Here is a 13,528-nt window from a genome sequence, read left to right as displayed (position 1 = left end):
AATAGGAATTTTTCTACCATCTCGTGTCAGAGATAACCACTTTTAACAATTGGTATATATCTTATAAAAGCATGTTAAACCTACAGATTTAAGGTGAAAGCTGTTCTCTATGTCCTGCAGAGCAGAAAAAGAGAAAAATAGTTTGAATCACAGCATTTGAAAGAGCCTCATTGTCATACATGAGGTTAACATCGGAATCCACGACCAGAGGAGGTCCTGTGAAGCTTGCTTTCTTCGAGGTTCTGAACTGGAGCCCATCTGGGCCGAGTCCAGTGATATCCAGACGCAGTTGGGGTGGGGTGGGGTGGCTGGGACAGCTGGCCGTGCTGGTGGCGGTGGGAGGGGGAGGGGAGATGGTGACTCAGTGTTACTTGAAGTTCCTTCTAGCTCTAAATTTCTCTGATCTCAGACAACGCAGTCACCAACTGTTCAAGTGCATTAAATCTGAATTATAAGGTACAAGCTGGAGTGTGTCTTCTGCGGGTGCCTCCACGTTGTTCTCTGGAGCTTTGGTGGCAGGTGGCAGTGGCTGGGGGTGAGGGGTGGTGTCTCTTTCACTAATTCCTCACTTTCATGTCTTGCCTGGTCCTTGTTTCCTTTGTCAAAGTCAGTGGCCTTCTTGATGTAGGGGTTCTGTGCTGCTTTGCCTTTAGAACCAAGCTTAACTCTGGTGGTTTATGTGGGCCTGGTTCCATTTGTTATCTAAAATCTTCACAAATATCCAAATATCCACCTTGGGGGGGGGGTTCTTGTGGATTAGCCTCCAGCCTTCTCCCTTCCCTGCACACACCCAACGCTATGCCCACCCAGGAGACTCAGTTCCCATTCATCTTCCTCTTTGAGTCCCTGGAAGGCTGGACATTGGTTTTTTCAAACATTTTGCTCACCTCTGGCTACTGAGAGGTCTTGAGCCTTTGCGAATGCTGTTTCCTCCACTCTGCAGTCTTCCTCAGAGCAGCCTCTGTTTTTGATTTTTTTTTTTTAACCAGCCTTTTCTCTTGCAAAGTTTAGATAAAAATTCTTTGTGCCAAGAGGTAGTGTACCAGCGTGGATAAGAATAGGGCTGTTCAGTCAGACATCCCGAGCTCAAGTCCTGGCTCTGCCACTCATTAAATTCTGTTGCGTAACCTCCCTGAGCATCAGTTTCTTATCTGTAAAATGGGACCATTAAGTTTCTATTTCGTAGGGTTGTTGAAGAATCGTGGGGCCATCCATGAAAGGGCTCAGCGCCTGCCAGGTAAATGCTCAGCGAGTGGCAGACAACCCTGTTACCATGGCGAGACTTTGGCAAAAGATCAAACTTGACCTCTGTGTTCATTCTCCCATCACTTTGTGGGACAAGATGTCCTACATCGCACATGGCTTGACACAGTTCGGAGTGTTTTCTGGTTCCATGAGTGTAGGTTTAATCTCAAATGACCTGTGAGCCCTTGGAAGCTGGGACTTTTGTCTCTTCTCCTCCCCTTCCTAGCTCCCCAAGCCCAGTTGATCATTGAATCCCTAAATCTTGCCATATTGTTGATGATGGTAAAATAAATACCCTTTCCCGTGTTGTGGAGAAGTACCCAGAATCTTGTTTCTCTGCCCTCTTGGACTGCGTTTAAGTAAGATGGATTTGAAATGACTGAAGGCCTGCGCAGTGACTAGGCAGTCTGAGCGCTGCATGGAACACACAGGCGCCCCAGGGGCATGCTGGTCAGGGAAAGGACGCCAGGCAAGAACTGTGGAATACTCGGTCTCGTCACTTTCTTCCAAGGATCCAGCACTGCAAGAATCCCCTTCCAGACAGCAAGGGTCCGGGCAGGCCTGCTTCCTTGTTGGTAGCAGACAGTGTGGCTGAAAATCAAGAGTCAGCTCTCTGGCATTGGGCAGGCTGCAAAGTGCATTTGTGCAAGCTTGTTGGGCCCAGGACAAAGCAACCGAGGCAGGCTCTGACGTGCAGCCCACCCAGGGGAGCCTGAGCAGACCCTCTCCTAGGAGCACAAGACTGGGGTTTCTAAAACTAGCATGGTGATCTGTTAGCAGGAGCAGCCTTTGATAAATCTGGGTTTATGCTTCCAAAGCCGGCGAATATCTGAGTTATGCTCAGGGATTTAGAAAGTCTCTCAAAGGGTGTGTGCATGTGTATTGTGTGTGTGTGTGTGTGTGTGTGTGTGTGTATTTGCATGTTTCTGTGCATTTCTGCCATAGGAGGAAGGTACCAGGATAAATAGAAACGTTATAGATGGTAAAGGGAGGAATCCTTTTCAAAGTTCCATCCTAAAATAAAATGGTACTTGGCCATTCATTTGCTAGAGAGGAAGGCCCCTTTGAGGACTTTATCTAGGACAATCTGATAGCAGCAGGGGTGGGGTGGGGTGGGGGATGGACATCCCAGGTGCAGTGGCAGCAAGAGCTGCTTAACCAGGAAGCCAGAGGAAGAGCTAGCTGGGGCTCTGCGGCACCCTAGCCTAAAACCCAGGCTTCCGGTGTGTGGAGGAAGGAACCCCAAGGCAGAGTCAGAATAGAAAACCTTCTGTTTATGGTTTTTGTTTGTTGTTTTCTTTCAGTTTATTGTCCAAGTCCTAAGCTAAGTGCTTCACACAGGACCTTTTTACTCAATCGTCTCAATTGCTCTATGAGGTGGACAGTATCATCCCCATTTTATAGAATAAACTGAGGCAAATCCAAGGCTCATAGAAATTACGAGACTTGCTGAGCTAGAACGCAGCGCAGCTAGGATTTGAACACAGAGCCCAAGTTCTCAGCCCCTGTGCTACTTATACGGCCTGGAATCTCAGGCTCCTTGGTCTTTGCATGGCTTTGTCATGTGAGATGTTGGGGGACTAGTGGGCAGTACCTCACCCATGGGTCTCCATTTTGAGTGGGTGCGTGGAGGCAGGGCAGGGGTCCGTACTTCCTCGTCTCTCCCTGGATCATGAAACATTCAGGCTGCGTGATCTTGCTGCTAAGTGTGGTTCTGGATGGGTGGAGCCTGAGTCGCTTCCCTGCCTGGTCAGATTGTAGAATGTGGCAAGGACGACACAAATGTGTGGAGAGGGCTTCTAGGAATTGGTCTGGACAAAGCGAGGGATATCGAGAGGGCAGAAGGCCACCAACCTCCTAGGCCCTGCATCTGGCTCTACTTGAGGTCTCTGCGGTCTCTTGGCTGCCCCAGACTCCTGGGGGAGGGGTATGTATGGGCTGACTCATTGTCCTTGGCTGGGCTATCTTGCGCCTGATTCAGCGCTAGCCATGCTTTTCGGAGGAGACGCAAGACAACTGTCCGCCACTGGAGGTCCAACCACTGTCCTAAGAGACATTTGGTCCAACAGAGTCCAGTGTACCCTCCAGAAATAAGTGAACAGTGAGGCCTTGGGGGCTCTGTGAGAAGTGGCAGGAAGTGGGTCTTAGCTTTGTTTCTATTTTAAATAAAGTTACCTTAAGAGAGACCTAAAAGATCACTGATGAGTGGGTTTTAAAGAAACAGATGGAACCAAATTCTTCCCAACCTCCGAGCCCGCCCCTGTCCTGCAAACCTCACCTGGCACTTTTAAGACCTACCTTTGCCCAGCACGGAAAGAAGATGTTCTGTCCCTGAACATCTCTGAGGTTTATGTGGTTCCATCTTGCTGGAAGAGAGTTTGCTGCTGACAGCTTTATTCTCTGGTTTCTCTGTGGGGCTATAGAGGAACATCAAAGGAACAGAAAATGCCACTTACGCCAGGAAAGCAGGGGCCCTACATTGTGCAGGAGGAAATAAACCAGCCCCGGGGCCCAAATGAACAGAACACACACATTTGGGGACAGAAAAACAATCACGTTGAGTCAATTTTCTTTGGGGAGGCTCTTCACATCTTCCTGTGTGTAAAGGAGCTGAAACCGTTACAGCCCAAACCCAAAGCTCATCTGGGAGTTCTCAAATTCCCTCTTGCCATGCAGGCCTCAGAGCCACAGCATTGCACTTTCAATCACTTCACGCTCTTTACTGTTCTCTGGCTTACGTCTTGGCCATCGGTATTGTCTTCCTAATAGACCCACGTCCGTGCGGCAGAGCCCTCGTCTTATACTTCTCTTCCCCACATACTGCCTGATCCAGGGTAGAACTCAAGCTGTAGTGCTCAGTGCTTGGTTAAAAATGCCTTTTCCCCCTCCGGAGTCATGATGATGGACTAAAACCCGGGCAATATAGTTTACTTTTACGGTAAGATATGTGGTGGTGAATCTGTATACACCAAGTTGGTGAGTACCTATCACAGCAGTTATCAGAAGGGAGGGTCACGTCAACGCAGACTTCACGCACTGAGATGTTCACTGCAGGGTTTAGAAGAGCAAAAAAAGGGGAGACACTTAAGTGTCCCTCAGGAGAGGCTGGGTAAATTAGGGTACATCCGTACATACAGGGAGATAGTAAGGGAGCAGCTATTTTGAAAAATACGGTAGAACCAAATGTTGAAAAATGATATCCAAGAAAAGTTAGACGGTATGATGCAATTTATGTAAAAAGGGAAAGGGATGCATGCACACATGTGATAAAATTCTGGAAGGATGCCCAAGAAACCTCGTATCAGCTACGGCTGGGGAATGGACGGAGAAGTAAGGGCTGGGTGCTTTTATCTGTTACTTAATTTTTCTGTCAATGGTTGAATTTTTTTATCATGACTGTATTGTTTTTATAAAATAAAAAAAAAAAGCAACTAGTTAGAAAAACAAGCTATTTTTGGATGGCAATGAGAAAAGTTAACTCTAAAAGATGCCCTTTCCAGGGCGGGGGCCCGGGGGCAAGGCAGAGAAGGGTGAAGTGGGGTGGGGACAAGTCAAGGGGTTATTGGCTCTCTCTGCTCCCGGTCTGCTGGCCAAACCAAACAACCTTCCATCTCTATCCCATGAGGTGGAGACCGCATGGAGCATGAGAATGTTCTGAATCATGGCCGATGAGGTGACTTAAGTTAGAACTTCCGGGACACTGACTGACCCTGCCACAGTCACCACTGACCCCACCCATCCTGGAAGCCGGCCATAAACCCCCGCAGCACCTAACACAAGCACTGATGACACAGTCAGGGACTTCACGTTGGGGGCAAATCAAGCTACTGTCGCATTCACAAATCAGCGATGACTGCTGCTTGCTGTATGAAGTTCAAATTTACCTTGGCTCAGCCTTGAAGGCTTTTCTGTGATCAGCCCCAACATTTTCGAACTCATTTGCTAAAACTTCTCAGTATCTATCAGCATATATACCAGCCCTGCGTGGGTTCAAATCCTGGCTTTGCAACTTACCCTTCCGTGCCGGAGCACCCCCTCTGGGAAATGGGGAGGACATTAACAGCACGCACGGCACAGGGCTGACATGGGAATGAGACGAGTCAATGTACATAAATGCACATAGAAGGGTGACTGGCACAAAGCAAGTGCTATTAAATGTTGCCTGCGTCTGTCACGCTCCCCGCCTCGCTCCACGGTTCTGGCTGGAACACTTTTCCAGCTCAGTCTCACCCATCTTTGAGAAGCTCTCTCAGGCAATGCCTAACCCCGAATCCCCCAGGGAGTGGCGGTTCTTGGACTTTCAGAATCACCCGGGGAACTTGGCACAATACAGACTCCTGGGCTGGACCCCTACTAGAGACTCCAGGGAATCTGCAGTGTGGCCCAGAAGCCCGCACCCGGGGGACACGCACATGTGTAGTGCGGGGCTGCCGCCGGAGAAGCAGGCTCTCACAGGGCTCCTCCTTCGCACCAGCCAGCAGTGTGTTCCCATCTTTCTTGTGGCCCTTCCCAACCTAATCGACGTCTTGGCCTCTTCAGCACCATCAAGAGATGCGGCAAGATGCGGTCTGCGGCACCTTCCCCAACGAGCGAGCAGATGCCCGGTGGGGTGGGATCAAGCCTGCTTGGGAAAGGAGAGAGCTTCCTCAGAAAAAGAGGCCTGGGTGTCCTCAGTGCAAAGGCCTATAAAATGCCCGGATGGACGAAAGCCTCTTTCGAAGACAGTCTCTTTCCTCAAAACCCAAAAGCTTCGTGTTCCTTGTAGCTCCCACATGTTTGCACACTGAGCTCTGTGAAAGAAGGTCTTGTGCCGGCATCCCCCACGTTCCCCTTCTGGAACTCTGTAGGCTGCTGCAAAGATGGGCTAGAAAGGTTCTATTTTGTTATTTTTTTTAAAGCTTCCTGAAAGCTTAAGACTCAAAAGCAAGTGAAAGCTTCCGCTGGTCAACAGGAAACCCTCCCTGCTCCCCAACTCTGCCCGGGGAACCTCACAGACTTCCTGAAGTTAAAACAAACACTGTGACCAGTTTCTACTCCTTGCAAGAATTTAATTCTTCCTTTAATATAAATAAGGCAGCATGAAACACCGAGAGCTCTGCTGCTTTCTGCTTCAGAAGCAGCTTTGGCGCACAAAAGATCCCCACTGACCCGCCGAGTTGTCGTCGCTGGATAAACAAAAGGCCAGAAAGTAATTTTTCAGTGAACTTTCTCCTGGAAGCCAAGGGGAAGCCGAGGGAGGTTCAGGCTTGGTCTTGGCTTCTGGGACCTGGTTCCTGGCTGTGGGGTCTCCTCCAAGCACAATAAGATAAGGATGAAGGGGGAGGGGAAAGGCAAGGCACGGGCAATAATAAATACGGAAATTCACCCCGAATTCTGGAAACAAACACAACTGAATGGGGGGCTTGGGGCTACTGCTGGGGGCCACGTGGACATGACCCTTCCCAGCAGCAGCCCGGCCGCCAGGGTCCCGGGGAGACACAGACCCACATCTGCGCAGTCCGACTCCAGCTCACACGGAAGGGTCGCTACCGGCCTCAGGGCCCCATCACGGCCGAGCCTCCTGAGCAAGTGAGCCCTGTCAGGCAGACCGTCCATCTTCCGGGACCCCTGGGGCCAGGTGAGAGCACCCCTGGGCGAGGGACAGGGTCCTCGGCAGCCTGACATCCCCGTGGAACGGGTATGTGGTTCGGCAGGCCTGGCCTGCTGAAACCCGGGAGGGGAACCCAGGTGCTGGTTCGGGTGCGCTCATTCTCGCCTCCCCCTCGGCTTGCTGCAGGGTTACTGAGGCAGTACCATGGCAGGAAATCCCAAAGGGCCAGCGAAGCCACAAGTGGAGGAGTGGCTTCCCAACCCCCCTACACAGGCCTGGAGTGCCGAGCAGTGCTGGCAGTGCCGAGGTGACCTCTCTGGGGTTTGGCGGCTGGGTCGGCAGTGTTGTCCCTGCGTGTTCCCAGTCAGCTGAGCCTCTTCGGGTCTTGGTCATCTGTGCGGCTGCCAAGGCCCCTCCAGAAAGGGGGGTTCTGTGCAGGGAGGGCGCCCCGCTGGAGTGAACAGGTCTTGGGGCCAACGGACGGAGCTGGGTCTCCTCTTGCCTCCCGGCATGCTCGGTTCTAGGACTGCGACCCTGCTGAGGAAAACTCAGGGCTCTGGCATCCCTCTCTCACTCCTCAGCTCTGCCATTTTCTCTGAACTGGGCATCAGCGGCAGACCCCAGCACCCCAAGGACAGGTTCTACTCTTCACCCCAGTCACCCTGTGTCTCTTGCAGCTTCCACCTTCAGGGTCCGCCCTCCCCCAGCACATGGATGGTCAGAGACCAGCTGCGGAGCTTGTCCCCAGCATGGTAGGTGGCACAGCACACTGGGGGAGGGGGTGCACCCTGAGTGAGACACGGAGCTGAATAAGCGGCCGACTGAAACTTCTCTCTGCCACCAAGTACCCACTTCTGTGCAACAGACATTGGCCCCTTGGGGCCTTGAATCTCTTCTAGGTCTTTTCTCCAAATAGTTTAAAACATGGCAGCCGCAGTTGGACCCCTACTGTGCAGGCTGGGGACGGAAGCTGAAAATTCCAACTGTCCCTGTTAGAGCCTTGGCTGCAGATGCCCGGGGCCAAGGATTACTGGAAACGGGCTGCGGGGTCTTAACACGCATCCCCGTCAGCATCCTGCAGACCCTCTGTTGATAGTGAAGTAGAGACCGACCTGGGATGTAAAAATTACACCCGAATCGATGTCTGCGTTGTCTTTAGCTCCGTGTGCAGAGAGGATTTTGTCCTCATCTTGGCCATTTGTGGTGACCCAAAAGTAAGCTGCAAAGGATCGACCAAACCCGGACAATAACTTCACCAGGAGGCCCGAGTGGCATGAAAGCAAACCAGCTTCCAGCTTGAAATTCTGTTTCCTCTGCGCCGTGGGGCCTGGCTTCCCTGCTGGGCTGAGCCGTGGCGCCCCACAAAGCCCGCCATTTTCCCGTGACAGGGCCTGCAGATGCCCCCAGAGGTGTGGACAGGTGGGGTGCCCTGCGTCCTGGCCGTCTGGGTCCCGGACGCTCTACAAGACAGCAGCTTTGTGGGGCAGGCTGGCATGGTCGGAGGGGATATGGAGGGAGTACTCGCTAATGAGCACCGGGGCGTTCTTGAGCATTTCGTAGAAGGAGTCCACTGTCTTCTGGTAGAGACTTCGCTGCAGGACGAAGGGCCGGAAGAGGTTGAGAGGCTCGGCCCTGCGAACGGCCTCAGGGAGTCCCATGCCATCGGGCACCTTGCGGTTGCCGATGAAGAAGTGATGGAGCTTCTTCTCCAGCAGGCTCTTCTCCAGGAAGCGGAGCAGCTCGTGCAGGCGAGCGTCTAGCTGCCCGGCCTTCCAGTCGGCCGGCCGCCGGGACAGCAGGAGGTGCAGCAGGGCCGTCTTCAGGTGGTAGTTGCCCAGGCCGCTGGGGCCGGTCAGGCGGCCCTGCTTGGACAGCAGGAAGGAGGCGATCTGCAAGCAGCTGAGGTGGCAGGCCCCCTCGGGCAGCGCCTTCGATGTCATCCGGAGGAAGTGTCGCTCGTAGACGGCAAAGGACAGGAGCCAGTCGGTGCTGAACGCCGGGGTCTCCCCGGAGGGCTCCCTGGGAAGGTGGGAGACAAAGTACAGGTCCGAGTCGTCACACTGGATCACAGGAATCAGGTTGAAGGGCATGAACTTCCCCGAGCGGAACTTGATCTTGAGGGAGCCCGGTGAGTCCAGCTGCCCGAAGGCCAGGTCGAACTCGTATTTGTGGGCAATGCGGTGCCAGGCCCTGGTGAGGGCCGTCTGGAACCACTTCATGACCTGCAGCGTGTCCAGGTACGGGGAGTCGCCGGCGCACAGCAGGGTCTCCAGCTCGCTGCCCGGCCGCGCGGGGTTGTCCCTGCCATGGAGGAGACACAGCATGTCTTCCCCCAGCGTGGTCTTGCCGCAGACGCAGCCCAGCGCGTCCTCGTCGGCCCGGACCACCTTGATCTGGCCGTAGCCCTGGCGGTCCAAGGGCACGGAGCGGCGGGAGCAGCAGAGCTCGGGGCGGAAGTGGTAGGGCTCGGGCGGCATGAAGGGCACAAAGAGGTCACACAGCAGCGGCTTGTCCACCTGCCAGTTCTCGTACATGCTGTCCACGCCAATGAAGTCCTCCACCTCCATGTCCGTGTCCCGGTTGCAGAGGCTCCGCAGGGCCTCCAGCAGGTCATCCACGAAGCCTTCCACGAACTCCCGCGTGCGGGCCGCATCGGCCGTGGCGCCCCGGATGCAGCGCTCGTAGAAGTGCTCGAGCGTGGCCTTGTTGGGCAGGGTGAGGCCCCGCAGCGGGGCGCCCTCCAGGCCGGGCAGCTCGTCCTCGTCCCCGCCCGGGCACTCCGGCGAAGGCCCATCCTGGTAGTCCTGCCGCCACACCTCGATCACCAGGAAGAGGATCACGCAGACGGTGCTCCACAGGTCCCAGGCCGTGCGGGTCTCATTCTGCTGCTGGCCTTCCTCCGCCACCCGCTCCAGCGCCTCCCTCTCGGCCGCCAGCCGGGCCACCTCCTCCTCCAGGCGGAGCTGCTCCAGCTGCAGCTTCTCCTGGTGCGCCTGCATCTTGCGGATGATCTCCTCCTCGTTCTCGGGGACCGTGGCATTCTCCCGCGGGAACAGCAGCGGGTGGTTGATGATGGCTGTCACCACCACCAGACACACCCGGAAGAGCCCCAGAGCCATGGCTGGGACTTTCCTGCCAGACAGAGAGACAGATCAATGGTCACACTGAGCTTCCCTCCATGCCACTTCCTCCCCGGACCCTCACTCTAACCTCTGTCCCACTGAGCTGATGAGAAAGTCTCGCAGTTCTCCCGCCCAGCTTTCAGTCTCCCCTCGTCCCATGCCTCGGGATAGCCTTGGAAGAAAGAACCACAAAGCCCTGAAAGCCAGCAATCCTGGCTGAGCGACTTGTGGAGGCTGTCCTGTTTGTCTGCTCAGGCTTTCCTCCTTCTGGAAGCAGCAACGCACTTTCCCCAGGAGCCAACCCTTTTCTGGCCCCCGTCCTATGGCTTGGGTGGGGATAACCCCACCCCCAGCTCCAGGGGTGAACATATAACGCAGGCCCAAGCTATTCTGTACCCCCGCCCCCACAGTGTGGATTCACTAAGGAGCATAGGACCTCCCTCGGGCCAATGGGAGGGACACAGAGGTGGGATTTGCTGGGGCCGATGGGAGAAAGACTAAGTTTGCCAGGGAACAGGATCACAGCTGCCAGAGGCTCTCTAGACCTCAAAGGGGGGTCTGCTTGAGAAAGATGCCAACATAGACAAAAGCAGATTCCCTGGATCCAGCTATGCCTGAAGCCATTGCCTCCGGACTTTTAAAGTCATCTAAGTCAACAATATCTCCAACTTTGTTTAAATCGGTTTGAGTTGTTTTCCTCTACTTCAACCCACCTCTTCCCAGTGAATGCCTTGTGGTGAATGTGACTTTCCTTAAGGCATTAAAGCCTAGTGGTTAAGAACAAGGCTGAGTTCCAAAGCCATCCCTGTCATTGATTAGCTGTGTGCCCCTGGGCACGTTAACACACCTCTCTGAGACCCAGTTTCCCTACTGGACGAGAGGAAAGCCAGAGCACGCGCAGGCCACAGTACCGAGGGATGCGGTGACCCACGCGGACTGCGAACACGGCACAGTGGATGGTGCAGAGCGCAGACTCATTGAACAGCAAGTGTTTCCGAAGCAGTTTTGGGCCCTTGTCTTCTGCCACTGTAAACCCCTTCTTCTGATCCGTAAGACCTCAGCCCAAATTCAGACCCTGACCTCCTGGCCTTCTCCTGGGTCTCTCCCCAGGGCAATCTTGGAGACAGCCAGAGTGACCGAGTCATTGGATTTCCTCTCCTGAGTCGTCTAAACATTAAATCTGACTTCTTAATTGTGAAGGGAGACACTCCATTCCTCCAGGACAAACGGATTTTTTAGATCTCAAGTGACTTTCAGGGAAGGGCTAACCCTTCACAATCCTGGGAGTCAGATAACACAGAACCTCGGCCCCATCCCAGACCTATCGAACCAGAATCTGCATTTTAATACCATCCACGTGAAAGTCCTCCAGGCGCAGTCGCACAGGATAAGCCTTACATCACGCCCTCTCCTCCCAGGAAGGAACCTTGGGAAGTAACAACGGGCCTTTGCCATGCTTGCCCTGCCCTCTTTGTGCCTGGAACCTCAGCGAGGAGAACAAATGGCCAAATGAGGCTGTTGGATGGCAGAGAGCACAGAGGGCCCCCCGGACATTCTGTCTGCCAGTGCGGGCTGATAGGAGCTTCTCCACTTTGCTTGAGCCCCATTCCCTAACCCTGAATTTACACCCCTGAAACCACTTGTTCTGGTTCTTACCCTAACGGTGCCAAGGAACAGGGACGTGGCATCAGGTAAAGACACGTCTGCAGGTTCTAGCCAGCAGGGCTGGGATGTACGTGAGCTGAGTTGCCACACGTGGGTAAAGCCTGCTGCTCAGATGTGATTCCATCCCATACACAGCTGGACACGCAAGCAGGAACCGAAAGCGGGGTCCACCGGCAGAATTCAGCACGCACACACATTCAGGCCTCAGAGGTGAACTTGAGGAGGAGACGGAGGACAGGAGAAAGTGCAGGACATCAGGCCGGAAGGGGTGTGGGGTGAGGAAAAGGTCCAGGGTGAAGCTAGCCAGCTTTTCTTTCCTAGGACAAGGAGCGGCTTGCTAGATAATTGGTGAAACAGGTCAGCCCTGGTTTCCCCATGAGAGAAACCTCAATGGAAAGTCTTGCCGGGGTTGTCCAAGGCAAAGCCGTGAGGCTGGCTTCTTAACAGGGATCAGGGTTTTAGGATCAAGGCGTGCGGTGCTAAGTAGCACAGCACCAGGCAGCAGTCAGCTGGGAGAGAATTTGGAGGTTCTGAGGTCCTTGGGGGCCCCTGTACTATAGGCAGTCCCCTTTGGGCACAGCAGACCCTGACAGGTCACAGTCATAGTCCTGGGCAGCCCCTGACCCTGGAGGTCAGCCTCCACACCAATTCAGGGTAGGACGTCAGCAAGCGGGGAGCGGCGCCATCGTCAAGCCTCAAGACTGGGAGGTCTTCCTTCTCTCTCCCCAGCAGCTTCCACGGGGCTGTGTGCATCCTCGTGCCTTGTTCAAGGGCTGTAATGGCCTCCTTGTACCGGGACAGGCAAGTTTCAAAGCTCCAAGCCAACTGGAGCCATCAACTCTGTATGCAAGGGATTAAGAGGATGGATTCTGGAGTAGCCAAGACGGGGCTAGAAGCCAGCATGGGCACGTACTAGCTATGTGACCTTGGACAAGTCACCCAACTTCTTAGACCCTCAGTCTCTTCATCTGTGAAATGGGCATAATCATACCTGATGTTGTAAAGCTTGAATGAGATCATGCATGTAAAGCCCTTAGCAAAATGCCTGCCCCCGAGCAAGTTTTCTCATGAAAAGGTATCTGTGATGGGATGGGGAAATGCAGTGACCCTGCCTGTAGGGGTTCTTGAGGGGCCCCACAGATGCCCCTACAAGGTACTCTGGCAGGATGCAAGCAGCCCTCAGTGACACTGACAGGAGTAGGGTTACCAGACTCACTGGAGCATGAGGGCGATGGGCGGACAAAGGGCCTGGGTTTGAAATGTGACTCTACTCCCTGCCAAGGGGCCTTGCCTCTCCAGGGCTCCACGGCTTTCCCTCTGAGATGGCGCTAAGAGCAGAGCCTCCCTCCTAGGAAGGCTGAGTTAAGGGAGATAATCCATTTCAGGTGCTTGGCACAGAGCCTGGCACAGAGTCGATGCCCTTCAACATCCGCTCCTTCCCTCTAGGCCTCCACAGGCCTCTGTTTTCTCACCTGCTAAGCACACCAGCCCTGCCAAGTCCTAGGGGTGCGGAGGAAAGCACGCTCGAAAGTGCTTTGAAAGCACAAACGCTCCTCTAGAGTAGCCGTCCCTTGGTGTGCCACTCTGCCCACCCTGCCCCCCAGCAAAGGGGAGAAGGCTTGGATCCTCCCGGAGGTGGAGTTCTGACTCACTCCTTACTTAAACCATCAACTCCCTCCCAGGGATCAGATGAGATCCCAGTTGTCATTTTGCTCCTTTTAACGTGTGGACAGGCCAGCTCTGCTTATGGCAACCTAAGGGATGGGGAACAGGCTGAGGCTGCCATTGGTCACTAGACGGGGCCAAGCTGGAACCTCTATTTCCCCTTCCCAAACCAAGCCACAGGGAACACTGCCCTGGGGGCCACGGGGCCAGAAGAATGAGGAGAAGGAACCAGAGTGGTGCG

At 54.2% G+C, this 13,528-nt stretch overlaps 1 protein-coding gene across 4 annotated transcripts in view; it reads right to left on the bottom strand.

Annotated features, from left to right (window-relative positions):
• Positions 1-959: 959 nt before the first annotated feature.
• Positions 960-13,528, bottom strand: part of ITPRIP (inositol 1,4,5-trisphosphate receptor interacting protein) — a 29,921-nt gene continuing 17,352 nt past the window's right edge. For 2 of the 4 annotated variants that reach the window (XM_045803059.2, XM_087862730.1), the window contains exon 2: positions 960-9,967. In XM_045803059.2, the coding sequence (XP_045659015.1) occupies positions 8,296-9,954 (1,659 nt within the window). In that variant the 5' untranslated portion in view covers positions 9,955-9,967 and the 3' untranslated portion in view covers positions 960-8,295. The remainder of the gene's footprint in view (positions 9,968-13,528) is intronic. The other 2 variants (XR_006780628.2, XR_015724736.1) reach the window with 2 other exon arrangements.

This window comes from Ursus americanus, chromosome 6 (assembly GCF_024610735.1).
Source record: "Ursus americanus isolate L20-20 chromosome 6, mUrsAme1.1.p, whole genome shotgun sequence".
NCBI lineage: Eukaryota > Metazoa > Chordata > Mammalia > Carnivora > Ursidae > Ursus > Ursus americanus.
Note: the sequence above shows the minus strand (reverse complement) of the source record. Positions and strands in the feature narration are given on the sequence as shown.